This window comes from Pleurodeles waltl, chromosome 2_2 (genome assembly GCF_031143425.1).
Source record: "Pleurodeles waltl isolate 20211129_DDA chromosome 2_2, aPleWal1.hap1.20221129, whole genome shotgun sequence".
NCBI classification, from domain to species: Eukaryota; Metazoa; Chordata; class Amphibia; order Caudata; family Salamandridae; genus Pleurodeles; species Pleurodeles waltl.
Window position 1 is genome coordinate 575,641,687 of NC_090439.1, and position 24,339 is coordinate 575,666,025.

General features: G+C 46.7%; 1 protein-coding gene across 3 annotated transcripts in view; it reads right to left on the reverse strand.

The window, feature by feature from the left end:
- TRAPPC8 (trafficking protein particle complex subunit 8) overlaps positions 1 to 24,339 on the reverse strand; it is a 1,010,076-nt gene that overhangs the window by 439,661 nt on the left and 546,076 nt on the right. For all 3 annotated transcript variants that reach the window (XM_069220084.1, XM_069220082.1, XM_069220083.1), the window contains one exon: positions 6,831 to 6,939. In XM_069220084.1, the coding sequence (XP_069076185.1) occupies positions 6,831 to 6,939 (109 nt within the window). The remainder of the gene's footprint in view (positions 1 to 6,830; positions 6,940 to 24,339) is intronic.

Genomic DNA, 24,339 nt, shown 5'->3' on the forward strand with positions numbered 1-24,339 from the left:
CTTTAGGGTATTCACATTTAGCCTATTATATCCCACTCAGCTTAACAGGAAGTCAAGAAAAGATTTCAGTTCCAAGAGGAAATCCCAGGATGTCACCTTCATGTATAGGTAGGTGCCACCTGCATAATTGTGATTGGAGCTTTTTTTTCTTGCAGAGACACACTTGCTCCTTGTGGATGTTGATGAAAATAGAAGACAGAGCATATGTTTGGAGAATCTCACAGAAGAATAAGACTTGAAAACCCTACAATTCAAATCCTCTTCAGTACTCCCTTGTGGAAACTCATCTGGCAGGAGGGATGAAGAGCTAGGTTCTGTGGTCTACCCAGTCAAAGATGTTGATCTGCAAGTTAATTATTTTTAGTGGCGCTCTTTCTGGTAGACACCTTATCTGATGGCAGATTCCTCACCTTATAAAATTCCCCAGGCATTGGGCTGGATCCAGAAAAATTTGAAGCACCATTGCTGTGCACCGGGAGGTGGCGCCTCTAACTCTATGTTGATGCTATCCGCACCGGCTGTGAAGTGCACTCGTCTATTTAGGCACCACCCATGCACGCAGACATCAATTGCTTCCTTGACGCTTCTGCACTCGCAGAAGCAGAGCCAAAATAAAAATGGTTGTGACCAGTGCAGATTGGGACCATTTTCAGCAAAAGAGTCCAATTCATGCAACGGGGAAGATAGGAGTGTCACTGAGGAATCTGGGGTTTGGAAGAGTCTCTACCAGAAAGAGAGTTACTGAAGGGAAGTAGCTTGTTCTTCCGAAAGAGAATTCTAACAGCAGATTCCTAACCTTAGAATACATACCAGAGCAGTACTCCCCAGGATGTGGGTGTGTGAACTATCTCAAACCCAAAACCTTCACAACCGAGCAGGCAAAGTGACCATCTCAACAGACCCTGCTGTTCAGACAGTAGAGCTTTGTGACTGTACAGAGCGTTGCCCATGTAGCTGCCTGACAAATATCCAGGACAGGTGTAGGACAGTACATGTCAACACAGTAGTAGCAGTTGTTAGTTCTGGTCGAATGAGCCTGCAAGCCTTCAGGAGGCTGTTTCTTTGCTAATGCGCAGCAGATCTTGATACTGAGTACGATAGAGCAGGAGATGGGACTGTCTTGCACAGTTTTTCCATTCTTTACTCCTGTGAACCAAAAAAAAAAAAAAAAGGTTGCATATGTGTTCTCTTGTACAATTAATATAGAAACTAAAAGCCTTCTTTGGAACTAGCCGATGTAGTAATTTATCCTCTGTTTGAGGCTTAGGCACTACCATCAAAGGGGCCTTCAGCTTTGGGTGGAGTCGAGACTTGTCTGTGGTCTTGGAGGTCGATGCCCATGGTGGGTCCTTTTTTGGATCTGAGATATTCATAGTGTGCCGATTAGAGCTTGAATTCAGTGGGGCCCCTGGAGGTTGCTGCACTTTGTGCACAAGGCTTGGTGCCAGACTTCCTCGAGAACAGTGCTCTGCCTCAACGTGAAGCCTCTTGGAAGGCTTGAAGTGGGTGCTGGGCCGACCGTATTTACGACCCTTGTGGAGGTCTTCATTCCAACAGTTGGAGGGTAGAAAGGTAGAAGAGATGTCCTCTGGATTGGACGAAGGCTGATGTGACAGGGAGACCATAAGGCTGGCATTCTTGCCTTCCTCTGTGCTGAAGCGTTCCTATTCATCTAAGATGGTTGGCATGTCAGTGTCAGACTGCTGATGTATTTTTCGTTTCTCCAAATGCCTCTCTCTTGCAGCAAGCTTCACACAAGGCACTGTTGTGGTCCGGGGAGAGGCAAAGGTTACAAACCTTGTGGTGATCCAACCTTCGGTACTACTTGTGGCATAAGGGGCAGTAATAGAAGAGTGTCCATTCAATTACCGTGGATGGCTCTACAATCTCCAGTGTGAAAGCTGTCGATGTGCAGGGGAGGGCACGAGGGCCTTGGTTTTGGGAGACTAGGTTAGTGGCGCTGGAGGGCCAAGTGGGCACTCTGATAGCATTATTGAGAGAAGAAACAGAGACGACAAAGCTTTTTCCAAGGGTAGCTGTTGAAGATTCACTGTGTGAGTCCGAAGGATCACGAAGGAAAAGTCAAGTCTCAGAGCCCGGTCTGTACAGATCTAAACCGAACGGCAGAAAAAAAAAAACATGGAGTCACAGAGTGCCGCGCACTGCCTCCCAAGTGTACAGTCACAGTGCATCCCAGGGCTCAAAAGTATTTCTTTGAATAATTGCTTGGAAACATCTGAGCCGAACACTAGATGGCAGGAGTAAGCAGAGCATGTCTATCTACAGCAACACACACAACAAACATACATAACTTTTCACACAGCAAACTGCACCCATTTGGTGGCTGATGTAGAACCAGTCCTGCACTAGAGACTAGAAATGTCAGATCTCCATGTTCCCAATGCATCTGTCATAAATGTCAGCTCTTGTAGGGGCAGGGAGGGAGATCTGCAGCAGGACAGACCGTAATCGGCAAGTGACCACTGCAGATCTCGGGCCACCTACTTCAAGACATGGATTGGATCAGAAAGGCAGTCTTTATGCTAAGGGAATTTTTGGTTCCACTGCAGGTCTTGCATTTGCCAAATGACAGAGTCAACAGGAGGATGCACAAGGCTAACATTCAAAGCAGATCCACCCTCATTAGGATCCAGTAGCGAGTGTCAGAACCCAAGGTAAACCTCTGATCAAAAGGATTGTTGTGGTAATTGGCCCAGCAGGAGTGATACACGAGGATTACATTACCATGTCCCTTGATGTTCAGTGGAGTGGCCAACAAGAAGTGCCAACTTCCAAGGAACATCGAAGTGAAAGTGGTACATGACAAAATAAGAAAAAGGCCAACCGCATGCCATCGGTCATCAATTCCCGGAACTCTCTCTATTCTCTCCATTCTTATTTTAAGGAGATACTCATCTTGTGCTTCCAAGTCTATGCAGAAGAAATCACATCTTCATTTTTGTTACACATTTAGTACACTAAACACATTCTATAAGCATACAATTTTTTATCCACTCAACTTGCTAAAGGCTAGTACCTGGCTGCACTGACCAAGGTTTCTCTATTCAGTTAAGGTGTCTAGGATTGAGTTAACTGTGGTTGGTGCTAAATGTGAATATCACCAGCCTCACTTTAGGTTAGTTTCTTTTTGTCCTCAGGATTGAGTCTCCAGAACACCTAGTCTCCCAAATATAGTGAGCCTCAAAAGTGTCCTGTTACAAATTCCCTTAACAGGACAAGTGACAATGATGCTCTCAAGATTACCTCGCTTGGTGGTGTTCTTAGGTGACAACCATTGGAGGACAGCTGCAGGCAAGTTGCATCACAGTCCCATTAAGCACACAGACTGCTTTCAAGGGTGTGGTCTAGAGGAAGTGGCACTTATGCCCTCAACATTTTTAAAGGGATGCCAAGACTTCTGAACACTTGCACAACGGTTTCTAGAGGTTTCCACGAGAGGATTCACCGTAGACCATTAGTTCAGAGCATGCTGGTGCACATACTGATGGTCCAGGGTGGCTTTTGGGTAACAAACATTTTTGGTGATGACAGGTCTTCTCCCCTTGACGACTACTGAATGTGAGGCAAACTAAAGCCTCCTGAAATACCCCCAGGGGCAGCCTGTTGAGCTATATTCTTACTGCTTGGGACGTGTGACAACCGCGCCTTGTATCTCCATGAACGTACCCAGAGAGGATTGGTCTGGTATTGGGGTCTTTCTGGGAGCACTGAGGGGAAAACAAACTAATGTTCAGAGCGACCATGACAGCAAGTTTGAAATATCGGCATCAGAGCCTAAATGTCCCAGACTCACTGTGAAGGAGGACAAGCCTTGAAATCTACAGTATATAGGATCGCCCGAATGAGTGGAAGCCTCAGTGAAGGAATCAGGTGGGACTTTGGTCGTTGATAGCCAACCCCAATGAAGTTAGGAGTTCTGCTGTTGTCTGAAGATGGTTCATGATTGACTGCGACAAACTCGCCTTCAGCAGCCAGAGGTACGGGAATAAAAGAACTTCCGACTGCACAAGATGGTCAGCGACCACTGCTACAACTTTCATGAACTGGTGAAGCCGAAGTGAAGCACTGCAGACTAAACCTCCTCCTGGCCCAACTTGAACTGCAGGCAACGCCTGTGCAAAACTGGGCAACACTTGGAGAGCACATTCCTACCCCCTGCAGCATGAGGAAGAGATGCTTTCTGAACTTTTTCTGGTAAAGCAGATATACCCTTTTAAACAATCTGCATGATCCATCTGTCAGATGTGATGGATTGCCTACCTCGGAGGATAGGTATGGAAAGGTAGGGCATAGCCCTTTTGAACAATCTGAAAGATCCATCTGTCGGACATGATGGATTGCCAACCTGGGAGGAAGTGGTGAATCCTGCCCTCTCCATTTTTTGGGTGTGACCTGCTGAAGACAAATTGAAAAGCCTTGTTGGACATTGTGGCAGGGGAAGAGCAATTTCCAGACTTGTGTTCCTGTTATCCTTTGCACTGTCTTCTGCTTCTGATTTCAAAGTCCCAAAAGGACTGGGCGGTCTGCTGCATCACTGGCTGTGAAGGCTGTCCATAGATTTATTGACTTGGTGATGAAATTGATGTGTAGGGATGAACAGCCCTAAAGAAAACACTGAAGCCCTAATGCCTCTAACGTGTTCCAGAGTGGAGCGCACCTTCTGTAGGAAGAGATGAGAGCCATTAAAGGGCATGTCCATTAGTGATAGCTGTGGAGAAAGTCTGGTTGAACTCTTCCAGGCAGGCCTGTGAAGCACAACACAACAATGGTACTGACTGCCCTATCAATGGATTGCATGGTTTCCAAGCCTGCAAATATGACATGCCTTGCTGTGCCCTGTCATGTATCATCTAGCCAAAGGTTCAACAAACAGACTGAGTTTATGGATCTCACTGCCAGCTAATCCAGGAGATTGGTCGGAGATGAATTAAGATTCACCTTACTGGGTCAAGCTTTGATGAAGAGACTTTCCAGAGTTGTTGAGAAAATCTAGATAACCGAATGCGGGCCTAGGTCATCTGGCCAACTGCCAAAAGGCAAGAACATGGTTTCGATCAGGTATGAGGGTGTCATAAAATTGAAACATGAGCTCTGATGTTGCTGGCCCAGAGAGGGGAAACTTGAGCTTTAGTACCTCAGCTGCCCTCCGAGCCACCAGTGCAAATGACCCACTTTCTTCCGTTGGTGGCCCATGTGGCAAGTCAAGCTCTGTACCAGGCAAGGCATCATGCCTGCTGGCATTTTGTAAATCAAAGTATAAGGCATCAACAGCATAATGGCAGGGGGAGCAAAGTATGCCCCTCATCATCGTCGTTATCTTGAGCTGCACCCTGTTCCGGCACAGGATCAGTCAGAACAAAAAAGAAAATGAGCCTCTGCTGACAGTTGCATTGCAGCAGAGGAATCTGCTTTGAATCCATGACAAACAGTTGGGTTTACCTACAATATCAGTGGAGCTCGAGCCAATGCTGGTTCAGGTTCCAACATAGGCATCTGAACCGGATCATTAATTGGCGCTGGTGGAGACTGTCTCAACATAGGGGATGGCCCAGAGTGGAAATCTGAACAGGAGTCGGCACAGACACAGCAACGTGTAATTACCCGCCAGTGGTAACCTGACTGGAGGACCATGAAGTTGTGTGGGGCTCAAAGACACACCAGACGGAGCCAGAAGTGCACTAAAGATATGCTGCAAGGACTCTTTGAAGGCCTCGATCTCCTGCAAGGTTGACAATAGCCTGGTAAACTCAGGGCCACTGGTAAGAACTAAGGTATTGTTTTCATCAACAGTGACCTTGAGGGAGAGCACCTCAAACCCTTCATGCCTTCCTTTCGGAGCCAGAATGGGAGGATGAGGTCAAGTCCTGCTTCCCTTTCTCACACTGCCCTTGTACTTCAACATACACAGCAATTTCAAACGGGCCCAAATAATTGAGTGGGACCTGTGTGAAGAGCATGACTACTTATGTTGATCAAGATACAACTTTGCCTCCCAGCATCAAATCACATTGGGTGCATTAAGGTGTATTTGACACAACTTCAGGTCATTTCCAGTGCCCGGGCACAAAAAGGCACACCTGGTGTGGGCCCACAACAGACATCCGCTTACTGCAGTTGCAGCACAACTTGAATCCAGCTGTTTTCATCAGTGGGGGACATCATCTCTAGCACACTTATCAAAGAGTGGTTTGGAGTCATCGGAAGACCAATAAAGGGTGGAGTGAAGCTCCTAAACTGCACTGCAAAGTGTGGAATGGAAGAAACTGACACCATCACGCAGGGCTGGTTCTTGGATGCACTTCGTCACTTATAGGGCGGTAAGGAGTCAGTGAGGAGCAGCATGACACCACCTATCGGCACGTGGGAGCACTGCTTCATAATTATGCAGATCCTGTCTGGCATTAGGACAATATTCTAGAAATCAGCAGTTAGAGGAAGCTATCAGAATCACATGACTCAGAACAGATATCTTAAGATTGCCACATCCTGCCCCAGTCCCAGCTACACTACCTCACCATACGCCCTAAAGTAGCTTCAAGCAGTGGTACATTACATGGACAAAAAAGCAGCTAGCAAAGGAGATGGTAAGGAAATATTAGATAAGCTATAACAGGGATGTTCATTCCAGTTGAGAAGATGGGGTCTTCAAACATGGAAGAAAAAAGTAATCAATAAAACTTTCTAAGATGAAAGCACAGTAAGGTCTAAACATTATGTAGCATCCTATTTGTTTAATGTTAAAAGGGAACACTATATATCAGATACACAAAAATATTTAAAAATGGAAAGTATTTAGTTATGTTACAAACCTTCTGCTGGTCGCCGATCATGACCAAAGAAAACACGTGTTGCTGAGGTGTTAATGTGCGGCAACGGAAGTTGAGGTAAAGGACTATCTGGAGACAGCTGACTTACATTCTGGGGGGAAAAAGCAAAATGTTACCTACCCATAATGCTCATGTGACCCTTGCAAGTCTTCATTTTAAGTGTTTTTCACATGGGTATACCAATCCCCTCCAGAACAACTTGAAAAAAAGATTCTTTGGGCTTATGCATGCACTCAGAACTGAGACATGTCCAATATCTGGTTAGCTCCTATTAGCCCCATACGTTCAAGCCCTTAATGACAGCATAAGAAGAATTGAACAGTGCAAGAGAATAAGTGAAATGCAGTACTTACCAGTGAAACCGTTAAGCACCCAAGAAAACTAGCACTGCATCAAGCAACACCTCAAGCTATGAGGAAGGGGAAGGGAGAGAATGGAAAACAACGCACAACTGAATCACCCAATGCATCAGCCAAAACGTATGTGAACCAGGAAATGCCAGTCCAGACAACAAATCCACAGCACATTTTTGAAACACAGCAATATGTCAAAATCAGTGATCAACTGAAGGCTGTGGTACATGTCTAAACCATTTCAAACTGTACTTATCAGGAGGTGAAAACAATTATGAAAACAAACATCTAGGGATCCATTACCATTCTAACAGATGCATAATTTATCTTTGAATGACCAAGACTAAAAGGGGGATCTTCATACAACAGCTCCTTGCCACCAAGGTTAAGAGGCATCAATTGTCAGTATTGTGTTGCACTTTAGTGAGACTACAATGCAGCACTTACTAACCCTATGTGGGTACCCTGAAAAAGTGCATTCAAATTTGCAGTCAGCCATTAAATCTTTGAACTGAATACAAGGGATGTCCATGGAAATTGATTCAGCACATCCCCATGCCATGAGGCACAATGGATTAAAACTATGTGTTGAAACAGAGACAACAAATAGATCTGGTCATGTAAGGGACTGCTTATCAAGACATGGAACTCAAAACTAGGACAGCCACAGTATTCTAGACCTGTGGGTCTTAACCTGTGGTCCTCGGATCTCTGGGACTCCACGCTACCTATTTACGGTGTATGCAAATTCATATGTCCTCTAACCATTATTTTCTGTCAATTATCACAGCTATTTTGAGCTACATAACTATATAAAGGTGGTTTGCCTTACAAGGATAATGGTTTGGCATAACCATAAGGCTTGCTCGAAGTTTGCTGCAATAACTCCCCAATGTATTTGGCATATCCATTAATGAAATTAATGAAATGGTTTTAAAAAAACTATTCAGAAGCATATGAAAAATTATTTTTAATCACAGACCGACTGCTAGTTCAGAGAACAGAATGGGTACAGTCACTGTTCACATTCAATCATGCTCTGCCCTGAACAACCATTCAGCTTCTAAAAGAACTTTTTAATGACTTATGATTTTCAAGAAAATAAAACACATCTGCACACTTAGACAGCCAGTGTTGTAATCACAAAGTGATCTGTGTGTGTGTACATACAAACGCACACAGAACAAAAGGCCCTTCTAGGCTGCACATTTTCACATATATCGTTTTACATGGTCAGGTACTTATAGTATCCAAGGGACCTACATTTCTTGTATTGGAAAGGGGGCCACACCTGCACTTTTAAGCAGAGATTAATTAATTAATTATAAAGTAACACTTACCAGTAGACAGCATGTACACTGGCCCAATGAGCACTTGGTCTTCTCACTTTTATGCAACTGTTGTCTTTGTAACCTGTAGGCACAAAGACCCAGCATGGTCTCTGGCTATGGTCATACCAAGCTTGATTGATGTCCTGTGTCTGTCTGAGGCCAATGTTATCTACTTACTACTTCTGCCCCACAATTTCTGCTGATAGCTCTGATTTCATGTCATTGCCTATTGATCTGTGAATACAACCTGGGCCTTATACCGTTGTGTAGTTGTTCTCACAAATCAACATACAGTTGCAGAGAACAGTATAAGGGCTTAGTTCATACAGTTATGTATATTTGTGCAGTTGTTGGTTTTGTTTGTAGAAATGAGTCGGCGGTCCCTGGATTCCAGTTGTGATTCAATGGGGTCTGCATAAGTCAAAAAATTAAGAACCACTGTTCTAGACTCTTCAAAGATGAACAGTGAGTACTTCTGAAAAGGCAGAAGACAGTGCATGATGGAATTATGCCCACGACTCGTGGCAGGTACTGCTGCAATCAGAATTTCAATAAATAGGATCTTTTGTATTTTTATCCAACTAGATGCCAGCAAAGGTGTTTATTTACTTAACATCAAATAAAGGGTCCACTGTGATAATGTTATTTTTAGCTGTAATGCTTGGTTTGCATTTGCAAACGTTTTTAATACCACTAGATATAGCTCTTTCTTTAATATCTGTATTATTAGCTCTACAACTATTGTTTTCACAGTAGGGGTAGTAGAACAATTTAAATTATAATCTGTTGAATGTACCTATTTTACAACTAACTTTGCTAACCAACTTGAAAGTTTCAGGAAAAGTGGTGCCTGAAACAAAAATGCAACAATTGGTCAATTTAGAAGAGATTTTGTTAGTAACTATAATGGCTTGATAGCCATATGAAATTGCTTGTGCATAATGTTTCAGCTATGGGCTTACTTTAAACCACTTCCTTTTTAAAATTCATTATAATATGCAAAGGAAGGTTTTGTATACGCCCTGTTTTGCCCTCCTCTCTGTTTCCTCACCTCAACTATGGGAAGACACACTTAACCAAAAAGCAAACTATCACTGCATTATGCTATGCTTTCTAATATTGACTGCCAGCTCTGTTGTCGGGAAAACCCATGAGCTCGATCTCCTTTTCTGATGTGCTATTCTAATGAGATTCCACTAGCCTATCTTCTTACTTTCCTCTGTCCTTTTTTTCAAACCTGTTATCGTCTGCTGCAATCTACTTTCCCCACTGTTTTCAGTACATCATCTGCTCTGCTCCCCCATTATCAATTCCGCTACATCATCCTTTTATCCTGTGCCCTTTCTTCACTCATTTTCATCATATTTTCCACCTCAGCAATTACTCCTTTCCTTTTCCTGCTCTCCACTCCCGACCATATATATCTCCCCTACGCAGCAGCTTCACCATGTTCCCCATTCTGACTCTGTCATCACCAGGTTCTGCTCAACTGGATTTTCCCCAAGCCACTACCTCCTCGGCAGTCCCTGATCTCTACAGGTTAACGATTATCTGTCCTAAGAGATTTGTACTTTTCCAGCATACCACTTTGCCTTTCCACAGCTACTTCTGTGCGATCTGCCCTTTACTCAATCAAATGAGAAAAAAAAAGCTTCAATGCAGTTTCAAGAGGCTCAGAGGGTCAGTCTTAGATAGGCCACTGGAAGCCATCTAGGTCTTCCAGCAAAGACAAAAAGGTGATAAAGTAGATGCAGCGCAAAATCATATAACATGTAAATTTGATACTTTTCCAGCTGCCGAGAGTAGGTTTTGAGTCAGTATGGCAGTGGTGGTGCTGGATCTGTATGTTGAAACTGACAAGGGCGTGATCTGTCCAGGTAGGGTGACCACCCATCCCTAATTTTCATGGACTGCCCGTAATTTAGCCCTTCTGTCGGTTATCTGTGATGAAAGGCTTAACGGACAGCATTTGTCGGTAATTTTAGTCTTTCAGCTAAAGGAAAAATGCAATGAGGACAATTGAGTTTTCCCAGCTTGATTGGGAGGCAGGGAGTCTCCGTAGCTTTGATCCCGAGGGAGGGGCAGACAAATAAGAAACAGGACTTCTTGCCAGGGTGTCGGCTTCCCAAATGAAATGCAAATATGCGAAGCTGTCAAATTTGCAAATGTAAAAGGGGCTTGAAAACCTGTACTTGCTTCAATCAAAGGAGTCACTTGAAGCTTTCTGATGGCAAAGATATTTTCTTTCAGAGAGGAACTGTAAGGGTGTTCCAGGCTGAGGAATTTGTGGTTTTAATGGATAGTTATAAAAAATGTTTGCACTAGGTATAATCTGTATATTTTGTTTATCTGTTTTTTAGAAGGGATTTTACTATTTAAACTAAATGTATTTGCACATTTTGTGGCAGCCTATACTATGCTGTGTGTAATGCATGTTCCAAACAAGGATTTACACATTCACAGTGCTTTCAGGGAGCCTCCCACCCCACCTCACAGTACTATCAAACATTTCCAAACCCAATAGGTCTCGTCTGCACAAGAGTTATTGGTTTTTCCACTGTGTTTTAGCCATGTAATACACCAGAGTGGCTGCTGTTCAGCATGGCTAAAGGTTAGTGGCACAGAGGAGAGTGATGCAGAGTGTCACAGAGTGGAACGGCGAAGAGTGGAGTTGAGTGTTGTAAAGTGGAGTTGCAGAGAGTGTCGTGTTAGGAGAGGCATACTGTGGAGTTGCGTAGAGTGGCATACAGTGGGGTGGTATGCAGCAGAGTTGAATGGTGCAGAGTGCATTGGCGTAGAAAGTGGCAGAATATAGTGGTGTAGATTGAAGGGACACTGAATGCAGCAACAAAGAATTCAGAGGCTTACAATGCAGTGTCATAGAATGCAGAGGAACAGATTAGTAGGGTGGTGCATGTTAGAGTACAGTGGTGCTAAGAGGAGTGGTGCAAAGTAGAGTGGCATAGAGTGGCGTACAATAGAGTGGCAGAGTGTACAGTAGTGAAGTGGTGTATAGTGTAGTGGGGTACAGTGCAGAGTAGATTTGAGTGGCAGAGTGCAGTGGTGTAGAGTACAGTGCTGTAGAGTGCAGTGGCATAGAACAGAATGATGCAGAGGAGAGTGGCATAGAGTGCAGTGGCCTCTAGTGTATTGGTGTAGAATGCAGTAATACTGCGTAGAGTGGTGTAGAGTAAAGTGGCAGAGAGTGCAGAGTAGAGTGTCAGATTGCAGTGGAGTAGAGTGATATAGAGAGCAGTGGCATAGAGTACAGTGGCGCAGAGTAGAGTGCAGTGACATACAGTGCAGTTATTTAGAGTGCACTGGCATAGAGTGCAGTGGCAGAGTGGCGTGGGGCAGAGTAGAGTGGCAGAGAATGCAGTGGAGTAGAGTGGCGTACAATAGAGTGGCAGAGAGTGCAGTAGTGTAGAGTGGTGTATAGTGCAGTGGTGTAGAGTTCAGAATAGACTCGAGTGGCATAGAGTGCAGTGACAAAGTGGTGCAGAGTAGAGTAGTGTAGAGTGGGATAGTGCAAAGGGGAGTATAGTACTGTAAAGTGCAGTGGCATAGAGTGGAGTCATGCAGAGCAGGGTGGAATAGAGTGCAGTGGCGTAGAACGTATTGGTGCAGAATGCAGTAGTAGAGAATAGAGTGATGGAAAGTACAGTAGTGGAGAGTGCAGTGTTGCTGAGTTGAGTGTCAGAGTGCAGTGGTGTACAGTGGAGTAGAATGACAGAGCAGTAGTGTAGAGTACAGTGGTACAGAGTAGAGTTCAGTTGTTTAAAGTGCACTGGCATAGAGTGCATTGAAGGAGAGTGCAGTGGCTTAGAGTGGTGTAGAGTGCAGTGAGAGTGCAGAGGCGTAAAAGAGATTGTTTCATAGAAGAGTGCAGTACCATAGAGTGCAGTGGTGCAAAGTAGAGTGAAGTGGAGAGGTGCAGGGTAGGGTGCAGTTGTGTAGAGTGGCATAGAGTGTAATGGCATAAAGTGGTCTAGAGTTCCACGGCATAGAGTGCAGTGGTGCAGAGTAAATTAGAGTGATGCACACAATTGGTGGTGAGTGCAGGGGTATAGAGTTGAGTGTTACAGAGTAAAGGGGTTTAGCATAGAGTGTATTGGCGTACAGTGCAGTGTTGCAGAGTAGCATAGATTGGAGTTGTGCAGAGTAGACTGATGTGGCCTAGACTGGAGTGGTGTAGCGTGCAGTGGCACAGACTCCAGTGGTGTAGAGAAGCGCAAAATGCATTGGCATAAAGTAGAGTGGTGCAGAGTAGAGAGGTGTAGCGTGGAATGGCACAGAGTGCCATCGCATAGAGTGGAGTAGAGTGCAATGTTCCAGAGTGTAGCGGCATGGAGTGGTGTAAAGTGGAGTGGTGCAGAGGTGTGGAGTGGTGCAGAGTAGAGTGGAGTATGCATTGTGTTAGCACATTGCAATTACAGACAACACGTTTTTGATTGAAATGGCCATTATATTTGCACAGAGTATTTCTAATAAAACTCTACAGTGCACAGATGATGTAAGTAAATTGCATCACCTAGTGCTATGATTTGTATTAATCAAATTAACATATTTGTTTCCAGCACAGTTCAGAATTGACAAAAATGTGCTTCATTTGTGTTCCTTATTCTGATATATTCAGAAATCTTTGCACAGTTCATTTAAATGTTGTTGTGTGCTAGAAAACACTGTTTCCTACCCTCAGTACCCAGCCAGATTGTCACATAAATCCTCTCACTTTGAATTCAGAGAAAGAAAAGTAAGTATTAAGCTCTCCCAGAACACAGAGCCTGACATTTTTCCTTGTTCTATGAATGTACAGCAAATATGATGAGATAAGAACCAGATTTAAAGGCCTGTTTACAAAGAGGGAGCACTCAGAAAGGATACTGTAAATAAGCTTTGGGCAAGGGAAGGGACAAACTCAAGTTGAACAGCCTAAAACAATTGAAAGCAACGAAATGCGAGTTACAACCCACAAAGCCAATGGCAAGCAACAGCCAGAATGCATTCCCAGGGAAGCTCTATGAATGTACTTTAAGTGGCAGCCACAGGATACTTTGTGGGGAAAGTCCAGTATTTTAGCCCAGTCCATATCTTGCAGAGGTTTGGCCACATCAATCTCCCAGGTAGAATGTCAAGAAGCCCTGGACTGGTCTCCATGTTGCAGGAAAGGTTTGCAGACCCATTTTATCAGTTTGCCACCAGTCTCTGTGGTGTAGAGCTTCTGGCACACCGTATGTAGGGTTAGTGATAGCTGTCAGACATCAAATAGGGCATTTAATGATTGTTTAAGGTGTTTGTAACTAAGGAGTTGACCAGGGTCAAGATAGTATTCTGCTACAAGGGTTTGGAAATCTAGTAGCTCGCCTCCCAGAAACAAATCCTCCAAATTTAAGACGCCTGTATCATGCTGCCAACGGAGCTGCTTTGAGGGCAGCCGTTCTGAGTGAGGCCATGCAAATGTAGTGCAGGAGCACAGGGTTTCTTTATGCCAGTGAGTTTACAGGTTCTAGCAAGGCAAGAAAAAGCTGTGCAAGATAACCTCGGATGGCGTACCGTAGAATGGTCAGTAGAAAACAATGAGTAGTGCAGTAAGCCCTCCTTAAAGGCTTTACACATAAACCCTATCTCATGCAGGGGGTGGACAGCCAGCTAAATAATAGCATTCTAAGTCCAGAAGGCCTAATCCCCCCCGCAGTCACGGGTAGCTTTAAAGAGGAAAGAGCTACCCAACAGCATTCCAGTATCCAAATCTAATGTGTGGCGTGTCTGAAGAAGGCATGAGGGATGAGAAGGGAAATGTTTGCAAAATAAAATAATAATCGGGGTAGCACACCATCTTCACTAGTGCCACATGACCCACTACAGAAAGCAGGGGAGAAGACCAAAAGGCAAACTGGGCTCCATCCATCCATCCATCCATCCTGCAAATCAGTGGCAAAATAGTAGCTATTTAACCCTAGGTATCGAAAGGTAATTGGTTCCCATTTCAATCTGAGGTCTAATTGTATATAAAGGGGAAAACAGTACCAAATGGTAAAGAAAAACTAATTACATTTTGAAAACTTTCTCATGTTCTTACATTTTGTTTGTGATAGTTACATCCCAAATATTTTGAAGATTTTATGTGTACTTTGACACTTAGGGATAATGTAGAATCCCGGACATACACTGTAGTGCTGTGAGACTATGGACAAGTAGGGGGTACCTCACATCCTGACTTTAGGTTTGAGACTGTTGCCCACACCATCTGCTCTGCCTCATTATTTTTTTTTAGGTTAAAGGTCCACTGGAGTTTGAGGTGAGCCAGATGATTATGTTCAACTTGTTTAAACTAGAAGGAGGTTACTTACACTAATGTTTCTCAACTAGTCTGCCATGAGTTTTAAAATGTTTATAAACATAATCAAAATTTTGCTGTTGCTTTCTCTCCAAGAAAGACTGGGTAGATTTGTGTAGGTGCGATGGCATTGACAGTGTGGTGAAGGGCATTAATCTACTACTGAACATGGACGTAATGTGAAACTTGAATGTAGCATACCAGGAGTCAATCACAAAAAGACCTCAATGAATAAATAGTGCTATGTAAAAAAAAAAGAGTAATGTAATGGGGTATTGCCTCTTTTGAATGTGGCTTTAAAGCTGACATTTGTTGTTGAATTTTTGTCATGAATTTTGACCCTTCGTCCTGAATTTTGGTGCTGAATTTTGACCCTTTGTCCTGAATTTGTTACAGTCCTGTCCAGAATTTGCCTCGATGACAGGTGGTCACCCTATGTCCAGGTCACAGTTGGTGGCTTGTCAAATGTGAAAATCTGGTTCCACCAGATGTCCAGCAGTGTGGGTGGGTTCAGTAAGGCCTTGTTGTTTGGAGCTCGTGACGCTGGAGGGCCTTGCTTTGAATATAGTGATAGACCCTGCTGCCTGAGGCTGTGATTTGCCTGTGGAGGCTGAACTCAGCAGGCGGGCGACTATCTCCCCCAGCTAGAGGCATCATCGGCGGTTAGGTCGGACTGCAGACCTTCTGGCGTGCTGGTGCGGTAGGGGGTGGGAGGGGGGGTATGGGGGAGGGGAGCTGTCTGGTTGTGATACCGCCTCTGAGACTATACTTAACGGGCTGCATATGTATTGGAGACGTGGCTGCGGCCGCACAGTGTAAGTGGATGTGTTTTGGAGCCCCAGGTTTTCGGAGCCTGACTGCAGTGGGCCAGTGAAGTAAGTGCGGAGACGTGTGAAGGACGGCTGGACCAACTGGGTGGGGTGGGGTGCCCCACTGGCCGGCGGAGACTGGTTGATCCCGGAGACCTCTGAGCGTGTGAGGTCGGCGCGTGACTGTGTTTGGGGTCGGGGTGCTGCCCTTCACCCTGGTTGTGCCGAGCTGGAGCAGTTGTGTTGGGGGAGGTAGCTGGTGCTCCCAGGCTGCGTGGATCTTGCATCCTCTGTTGTCCACTTGTGTCGGCTGCAGCACAGGTATCTGGCTGCCGGATCCACAGAGGCGGAAGATGGGAAAGGCGGAGCAGAGACAGGCGAAGATCACATTTGAAGGAGGTAAGAAGAAGGGTGGGATGTCTAGGTCCCAATCGGATGAGGTACCGGCGGAGGAGGGGGCCCCGGCTGCTTCCGTCAAGGCTATGTTCCTAGACCTCAAGAACAGCCTCACTGGCATAGATGCTAAGCTTGATCATCTGACGGAACAAATGGATCGGATTAAGGCCTGGGTGGATGATCATGATTCCTGGTTTGATCACCTGGAGGCGCGTACGTCGGGGCTAGAGGACTAGCGCCGTGGAGACGGTGAACAACTGATGCGTATGGAGCACATACTGGAAGTGATCCGTAACAAAAACAACGATTTGGAGGCATGGTCGTGCCGCAATAACATTTGCATAGTTGGTCTTACGGAGTCCGCGGCCATGGGGAGGATGGAGGATTTTGTGGATACCTTGCTATCTGACCTCTTTCCCGGCGAACTATCCCGGCTGCTGGTGGAAGAGAGGGCTCATAGATCATTGGGTCCTCGGCCTCCGCCTGGTACGCCGGCACAGCCTATCATAGTGCGTTTGTTGAATTACCATGACAGGGATACCGTACTTAGGCTGGTGAGGGAGCGGAGGCCGGGGATCTGCAAGAACACTGAACTGAATATATTTCCTGATTATACCCCAGGGGCGCAGGCTGCGCGTAGGGCTTTCTTGCTGATTATACGAACTCTGAGCCAGACGGAAGCTAGATACTCCCTCATTTGCCCTACAAAGCTGAGAGTGCAGCATGGGGGCAAACTGCATTTCTTCACAGACCCGAAACTGGTGGCCAAGTTTGCCAGAACTGTGCCCAAAAAGACAGTCCCCGGTAGTCTGAGGGCCTCTGGTGCTGAGAGAGATAACCTAAGCGATAATGACTAAAATGGTGTGATGGTGAGGGTTGGAGTTCTCTCTCAGGAGGTTGTATGGAGGTGCCCTGTCACTGTGATAATTATTTCTATGGACTGTTCTGGTGTATAGTTTGTTAGCGGGCCCCTTGCCCCCGTCCCGTTTGGGATGGAGGTTCGGAGGACCTAGCTCCCGCCCCTTGGATGAGTCCCTTTACTATTTTAATTGTCGTGTTTGCGATTGTAGATATGGAGGTGGGTAGGATTACTGCTTTGACCAGATTGGGGGGGTCTGTGTGGGTGGGGGGTAATGTTCTGGTTACAGTTTACTTTCTCCTTTCTTCTCTCTCTTTCTTTACTCCTCTGCATAAATGTGATGGGTGCTTATAATGAGAGGCTGTGGATGTACGGTTCATTGGACTGGAGGATGCGATGGCATGTGGCGATGTGACACTGGTGCGTTGTCTTACTTGAAACATGCGTGGACTGAATGATGGACGTAAGATGCGGCTGCTGTCAGCCTATGTGAAGCAGCATGAGATTGACATATGCATGCTACAGGAGACCCATTTAGTGGCGGCGACTAGGAATTGGTTGAAGGCTGGCTGGATTGGAGAGTACCAGGGAGTGGTGTTTTCACGCTATGCGAGAGGGGTGGCGATCCTGTTGTGGAGGGGACTGCAGTGGCACACTCAGGGTAACTGTGGACCCAAATGGCCTCTATGTCACGATGACTGGCACATTATTAGATAGACCATGCAGACTGGTCTCAATTTATGGTCCTAATACCGATGACCCCGAAATTTTCAGGGAAGTGTGGCGGCTGATTGAGTCGTTGGGGAACGGGCCATTGATTTGGGGAGGGGATTTCAATGTGATCCTGGATCTGGTGGCGGATCGCGAAAGCCTTGCCAGGGTGCAGCACGTTGCAGCTGCTAAGGCCCTGTCATCCATAATGGCTGAGGGTGCTCTGGTAGTTATATGGAGGGCGAAGCATGGGACAGCCAGAGAGGGCACCTGTTTTAATTATGCTCACAACAGCTGGTCTCCCATTGATAGATGGCTGGGTACGAGGGACGTGGAGCTCTGTACGCAGTCAGTTGAGCACATGACGCGCACCCTGTCGGATCACTCTTCGGTTAAGTTTGTGCTGGCAGTGCCGGGGGGTCCAGGACGTGCATTCACGTGGCGTTTACCGCATGGTGCACTGCGAGATCAGACGTTTCAGGAGAAAATTTGCGAGCCCATTATTCAGTACTTTGCGGAGAACTGCAGTTTGGTGAATTAGGCAGGAACTCTTTGGGAGGCATTTAAGGTGGTAATTCGTGGCATATGCATCTCTAAACAGCATGGTGTGCTGAAAGCGCTGAGGTGGGATCTGGCGGACCTGGAGGCACAAATAGAAATGGAAAAGCGTCTGGTTGAGGACTGGTCTGGGGATTTACTAGCGGCGTTGAGAGGCACAGTGTCACAATATGAGGAGGCTGCGCTGCGCGAGATCTGCTTTCTGGGGAAAAATGCCAAGGTGAGGAGATATGGGGAGGGTGAAAGGGCGGGACGTACATTGGCGCACATTCTGCGTAAGCCATGGGCCAATAACTACATTGTCGAATTGAATAGCGAGTCTGTCGAGCGGGTGATGGGAACAGATGGGATCATGCGTGTTTTTACTGAATTGTTTTACGGAGCTGTATGCGGAGCCTGCTGGACTGGACACTGAGGCAGCGCGGGACTACTTCTCCGAGGTTAGCTTGCTATGGTTTGATGAATCGCACAGGTCCTATCTTGATGTTCCTTTTTCTGTGGAAGATTTAAAACAGGCGATTCGTAGTTTGCCCAGGGACAAGGCGTCTGGCCCGGATGGCCTAACTCCGTCCTTCTATAAGGAATATGCGGATATTCTGGCTCCTCACCTTTTGGAGGTTTACGCAGAATCTCTTGAGACCGGTGTTCTTCCTGCCTCACTCCGTTAGGCCATGATTGTCACGACTCTAAAGTCTGGAAAGGATCCGTGCAGTTGCGACTCGTATTGACTGCTCTCCTTGATCAATATAGATAATAAAATCTTGGCTAAGATGATAGCGACACGATTGCAGCCTTGGCTCCCGAAGCTGGTGCTACCGCATCAATCTGGTTTTGTACCGGGCCAGTCTACGTCATATACTCTACGTACGTACTTCGCTGTAGCTAGCACGATCGAAGCAGAGGATGATGCGGCGGCGGTGTTCTTAGACGCCAACAAGGCTTTTGACTCTCTGGCATGAAAGTATATGTGCGCTCTACTAGCTAGAGTAGGAATGAGCACAAGGTTTATCAAATTGATTTGCTTGCTGTATTCGGAGCCTTCTGCTCGGCTGCAAATGAACGGAATTGTTTCCGACTCCTTTCGGGTTTCCCGGGAAACTCGGCAGGGATGCCCTCTTTCTCCGTTGCTTTTCGCGGTTGCGATGGAGCCGCTGGTGGCATGTCTGAGACAGCATCATAATCATTGAGGGCTGGCGTTTTGCCAATGGCCAATATTATTATCCATGTATTCAAGCGATATAGAGCTTTGTATGTACGTGAGGCGCGGAATCATCTTGATACTCTGCTGGATGAAATAGTGCGGTTTGGTGCCTTCTCCAGAATTGCGAGCAACTGGTCCAAATCGGTGGTGATGCCCCTCTCCGCGGGAACGCCGCAATCTTCCTCCAAGTATCCTACTGGATGGGCTGATGGCCCGGTGCGCTACCTGGGCGTCTGGCTGAGCAGAGAAGTTGAGACGCTTTGGTCTGCAAATTATGGCAAGGCAATGGCGTGGTTGGAGGACAGGGTGGCAATGGTTGGAGGACAGGGTGGCAATCGCTGCCTCTCTCGCTTATCGGGTGTGTTGCGATAGCTAAAATGGTGGTTCTGCCCAAATTCTTATACTTGTTTGTGAACTTACCTCTGGTTCCAACTGCAGGTTTTTTGCGGAGGCTCCGTTCTGCGCAGATACGGTTGGGTTTGGGCTGTAGGGCATCCCAGAATTTCATGGGAAAAGTTGACACTCCCATTTGAGTTGGGAGGTCTTGCTGCTCTGGATTTAGAGCTATACTACAACTGTGCGCAGGCTCACTTTGCACATTTATGGATTCGTCCTGTTAGATTTTTGCTGCATCTTGCGCCAGAAACCAATGCAGTGTGGCTGGATGGGTTGTCGCGGGTGCTCGGGAACCTGTCCCGGCCCAGGCTGCGCGGGGTGGACACCGTGGCCAGTACGGCTCGGGCTTGGACTGCATTGTTGCGCCGGGCTGGTGTGTGTGAGTCATTTGCCCTATCGATGTCAGTGCTCGATGTTGAGGATGGGCAGATGTTCCGAGATGCCTGGTTGCGCGAGTTTCTCAGTGAATCGCACTTAACTACATTGGGAAACTGGGTTGCTGAGGGGCGGTGTCTTGCCTCTGAGATGGCGCTGGGGGACGGACGAGATACTGCGTTGAATCGATTGTATGTGCTTCGCATTGGCGCAATGCTCCGAGCGCGCTTCACTTGCTTCCCTGAGGCCCCGTTGGCATGTCAGGCGCTGGAGCTGATGTATCGAGCGCAATCACTGCGTAAACTTATCACTAAGTTATTTAACTTCTTGCAGAGTGAGCTGATGGGGACAGAGTTTCCTGCCAAGGCGCGATGGGAGGTGGACATAGGCGAGGTCATATCTGCTGAGGTGTGGAGAAAATGCTGTGCGCATATAAGGATGCTGTCCCGCAATTATAGGCTGCGCCTTACTCATTTCAAATTTCTGCATCGCTTGTATTATACCCCCCATAGTTTGCATGGTATGGGTCTCCGTGCGGATGCTTGTTGCGCAAGATGTGGTGCCCCGGATGCAGATTTCTTACATCTTGCTTGGAGCTGTGCGGACGTGCCTGCTTACTGGATTGAAGTGTTGCGGATGATGGAGTAGATGACTGGTCTGGTCCTGTGTGAGAAAGTAGCCTCCTTCTAGCCTTGTTACCCCCACCTTTGGCCTGTTTGTGAGTGTATGTCAGGGTGTTTTCACTATCTCACTGGGATCCTGCCAGCCAGGGCCCAGTGCTCATAGTGAAAACCCTATGTTTTCAGTATGTTTGTTATGTGTCACTGGGACCCTGCTAGCCAGGACCCCAGTGCTCATAAGGTTGTGGCCTATATGTATGTGTTCCCTGTGTGATGCCTAACTGTCTCACTGAGGCTCTGCTAACCAGAACCTCAGTGGTTATGCTCTCTCTGTACAAACTGTCACTAACAGGCTAGTGACCAATTTTACCAATTTACATTGGCTTACTGGAACACCCTTATAATTCCCTAGTATATGGTACTGAGGTACCCAGGGTATTGGGGTTCCAGGAGATCCCTATGGGCTGCAGCATTTCTTTTGCCACCCATAGGGAGCTCAGACAATTCTTACACAGGCCTGCCACTGCAGCCTGAGTGAAATAACGTCCACGTTATTTCACAGCCATTTTACACTGCACTTAAGTAACTTATAAGTCACCTATATGTCTAACCTTTACCTGGTAAAGGTTAGGTGCAAAGTTACTTAGTGTGAGGGCACCCTGGCACTAGCCAAGGTGCCCCCACATTGTTCAGGGCCAATTCCCCGGACTTTGTGAGTGCGGGGACACCATTACACGCGTGCACTACATATAGGTCACTACCTATATGTAGCTTCACAATGGTAACTCCGAATATGGCCATGTAACATGTCTATGATCATGGAATTGCCCCCTCTATGCCATCCTGGCATAGTTGGCACAATCCCATGATCCCAGTGGTCTGTAGCACAGACCCTGGTACTGCCAAACTGCTTTTCCCGGGGTTTCACTGCAGCTGCTGCTGCTGCCAACCCCTCAGACAGGCAGATGCCCTCCTGGGGTCCAGCCAAGCCTGGCCCAGGATGGCAGAACAAAGGACTTCCTCTGAGAGAGGGTGTTACACCCTCTCCCTTTGGAAAATGGTGTGAAGGCAGGGGAGGAGTAGCCTCCCCCAGCCTCTGGAAATGCTTTCTTGGGCACAGATGTGCCCAATTCTGCATAAGCCAGTCTACACCGGTTCAGGGGACCCCTTAGCCCTGCTATGGCGCGAAACTGGACAAAGGAAAGGGGAGTGACCACTCCCCTGACCTGTACCTCCCCTGGGAGGTGCCCAGAGCTCCTCCAGTGTGCTCCAGACCTCTGCCATCTTGGAAACAGAGGTGCTGCTGGCACACTGGACTGCTCTGAGTGGCCAGTGCCACCAGGTGACGTCAGAGACTCCTTGTGATAGGCTCCTTCAGGTGTTGCTAGCCTATCCTCTCTCCTAGGTAGCCAAACCCTCTTTTCTGGCTATTTAGGGTCTCTGTCTCTTGGGATTCCTTAGATAACGAATGCAAGAGCTCATCCGAGTTCCTCTGCATCTCTCTCTTCACCTTCTGTAAGGAATCGACTGCTGACCGCGCTGGAAGCCTGCAAAACTGCAACATAGTAGCAAAGACGACTACTGCAACTCTGTAACGCTGATCCTGCCGGCTTCTCGACTGTTTTCCTGGTGGTGCATGCTGTGGGGGTAGTCTGCCTCCTCTCTGCACTAGAAGCTCCGAAGAAATCTCCCGTGGGTCGACGGAATCGTCCCCCTGCAACCGCAGGCACCAAAAACCTGCATTACCGGTCCCTTGGGTCTCCTCTCAGCACGACGAGCGAGGTCCCTCGAATCCAGCAACTCTGTCCAAGTGACTCCCACAGTCCAGTGACTCTTCAGTCCAAGTTTGGTGGAGGTAATTCCTTGCCTCACCTCGCTAGACTGCATTGCTGGGAACCGCGACTTTTGCAGCTACTCCGGCCCCTGTGCACTTCCGGCGGAAATCCTTCGTGCACAGCCAAGCCTGGGTCCACGGCACTCTAACCTGCATTGCACGACCTCCTAAGTTGTTCTCCGGCGACGTGGGACTCCTTTGTGTAACTTCGGGTGAGCACCGTTTCACGCATCCTCGTAGTGCCTGTTTCTGGCACTTCTCCGGGTGCTACCTGCTGCTAAGAGGGCTCCTTGTCTTGCTCGACGTCCCCTCTACCTCCTGGTCCAATTTGCGACCTCCTGGTCCCTCCTGGGCCACAGCAGCATCCAAAAACGCTTACCGCATGATTTGCAGCTAGCAAGGCTTGTTGGCGTTCTTTCGGCGGGAAAACACTTCTGCACGACTCTACAAGGCGAGAGGGATCCGTCCTCCAAAGGGGAAGTCTCTAGCCCTTTGCGTTCCTGCAGAAACAGCAGCTTCTTCAGTCCAGTCGAAGCTTCTTTGCACCCGCAGCTGGCATTTCCTGGGCATCTGCCCATCTCCGACTTGCTTGTGACTTTTGGACTTGGTCCCCTTGTTCCACAGGTACCCCAGATTGGAAATCCAGCGTTGTTGCATTGTTGGTTTGTGTCTTTCCTGCCTTATTCCCCTATCACAACTTCTTTGTCCTTTGGGGAACTTTAGTGCACTTTGCACTCACTTTTCAGGGTCTTGGGGTGGGCTATTTTTCTAACCCTCACTATTTTCTAATAGTCCCAGCGACCCTCTACAAGGTCACATAGGTTTGGGGTCCATTCGTGGTTCGCATTCCACTTTTGGAGTATATGGTTTGTGTTGCCCCTATCCCTATGTGTCCCCATTGCATCCTATTATAACTATACATTGTTTGCACTGTTTTCTAAGACTATACTGCATATTTTTGGTATTGTGTATATATATCTTGTGTATATTTCCTATCCTCTCACTGAGGGTACACTCTGAGATACTTTGGCATATTGTCATAAAAATAAAGTACCTTTATTTTTAGTATAACCGTGTATTGTGTTTTCTTATGATATTGTGCATATGACACTAAGTGGTACTGTAGTAGCTTCACACGTCTCCTAGTTCAGCCTAAGCTGCTCTGCTAAGCTACCATTATCTATCAGCCTAAGCTGCTAGACACCCTATACACTAATAAGGGATAACTGGGCCTGGTGCAAGGTGCAAGTACCCCTAGGTACTCACTACAAGCCAGTCCAGCCTCCTACATTGGTTGTGCAGCGGTGGGATAAGTGCTTTGAGACTACTTACCACTCTTGTCATTGTACTTTTCATAAGAGAAAAATATACAAAACAAGTTCAGTGTATATACACATTGCCAAAAAGTTTTGCATTTCCTCTTTTCACTCTTTTCTAAGTGCTGAAAAGTACTTCTAACTTTCTAAAAAGTTCTAAAAAGTTTTAAAAGTTTTTTTTCTCTGTCTTTCTAAAATCTCAGACAAACTTTTTTCTCTTTTTCTATCACTTTAACTCTCTCTAAAAATGTCTGGCACAGGCCAAAATGTTGACCTGTGTCACGACTCACGTGCTGCTTGCGCCTGGAATTTGCAGATCTGGTGGCGTGAATCTTCAATGTTCGGCTTTGGCCCAAAAAGGGGCGACTCTTTCTGGTAGCCACGGTGCTGTAGGC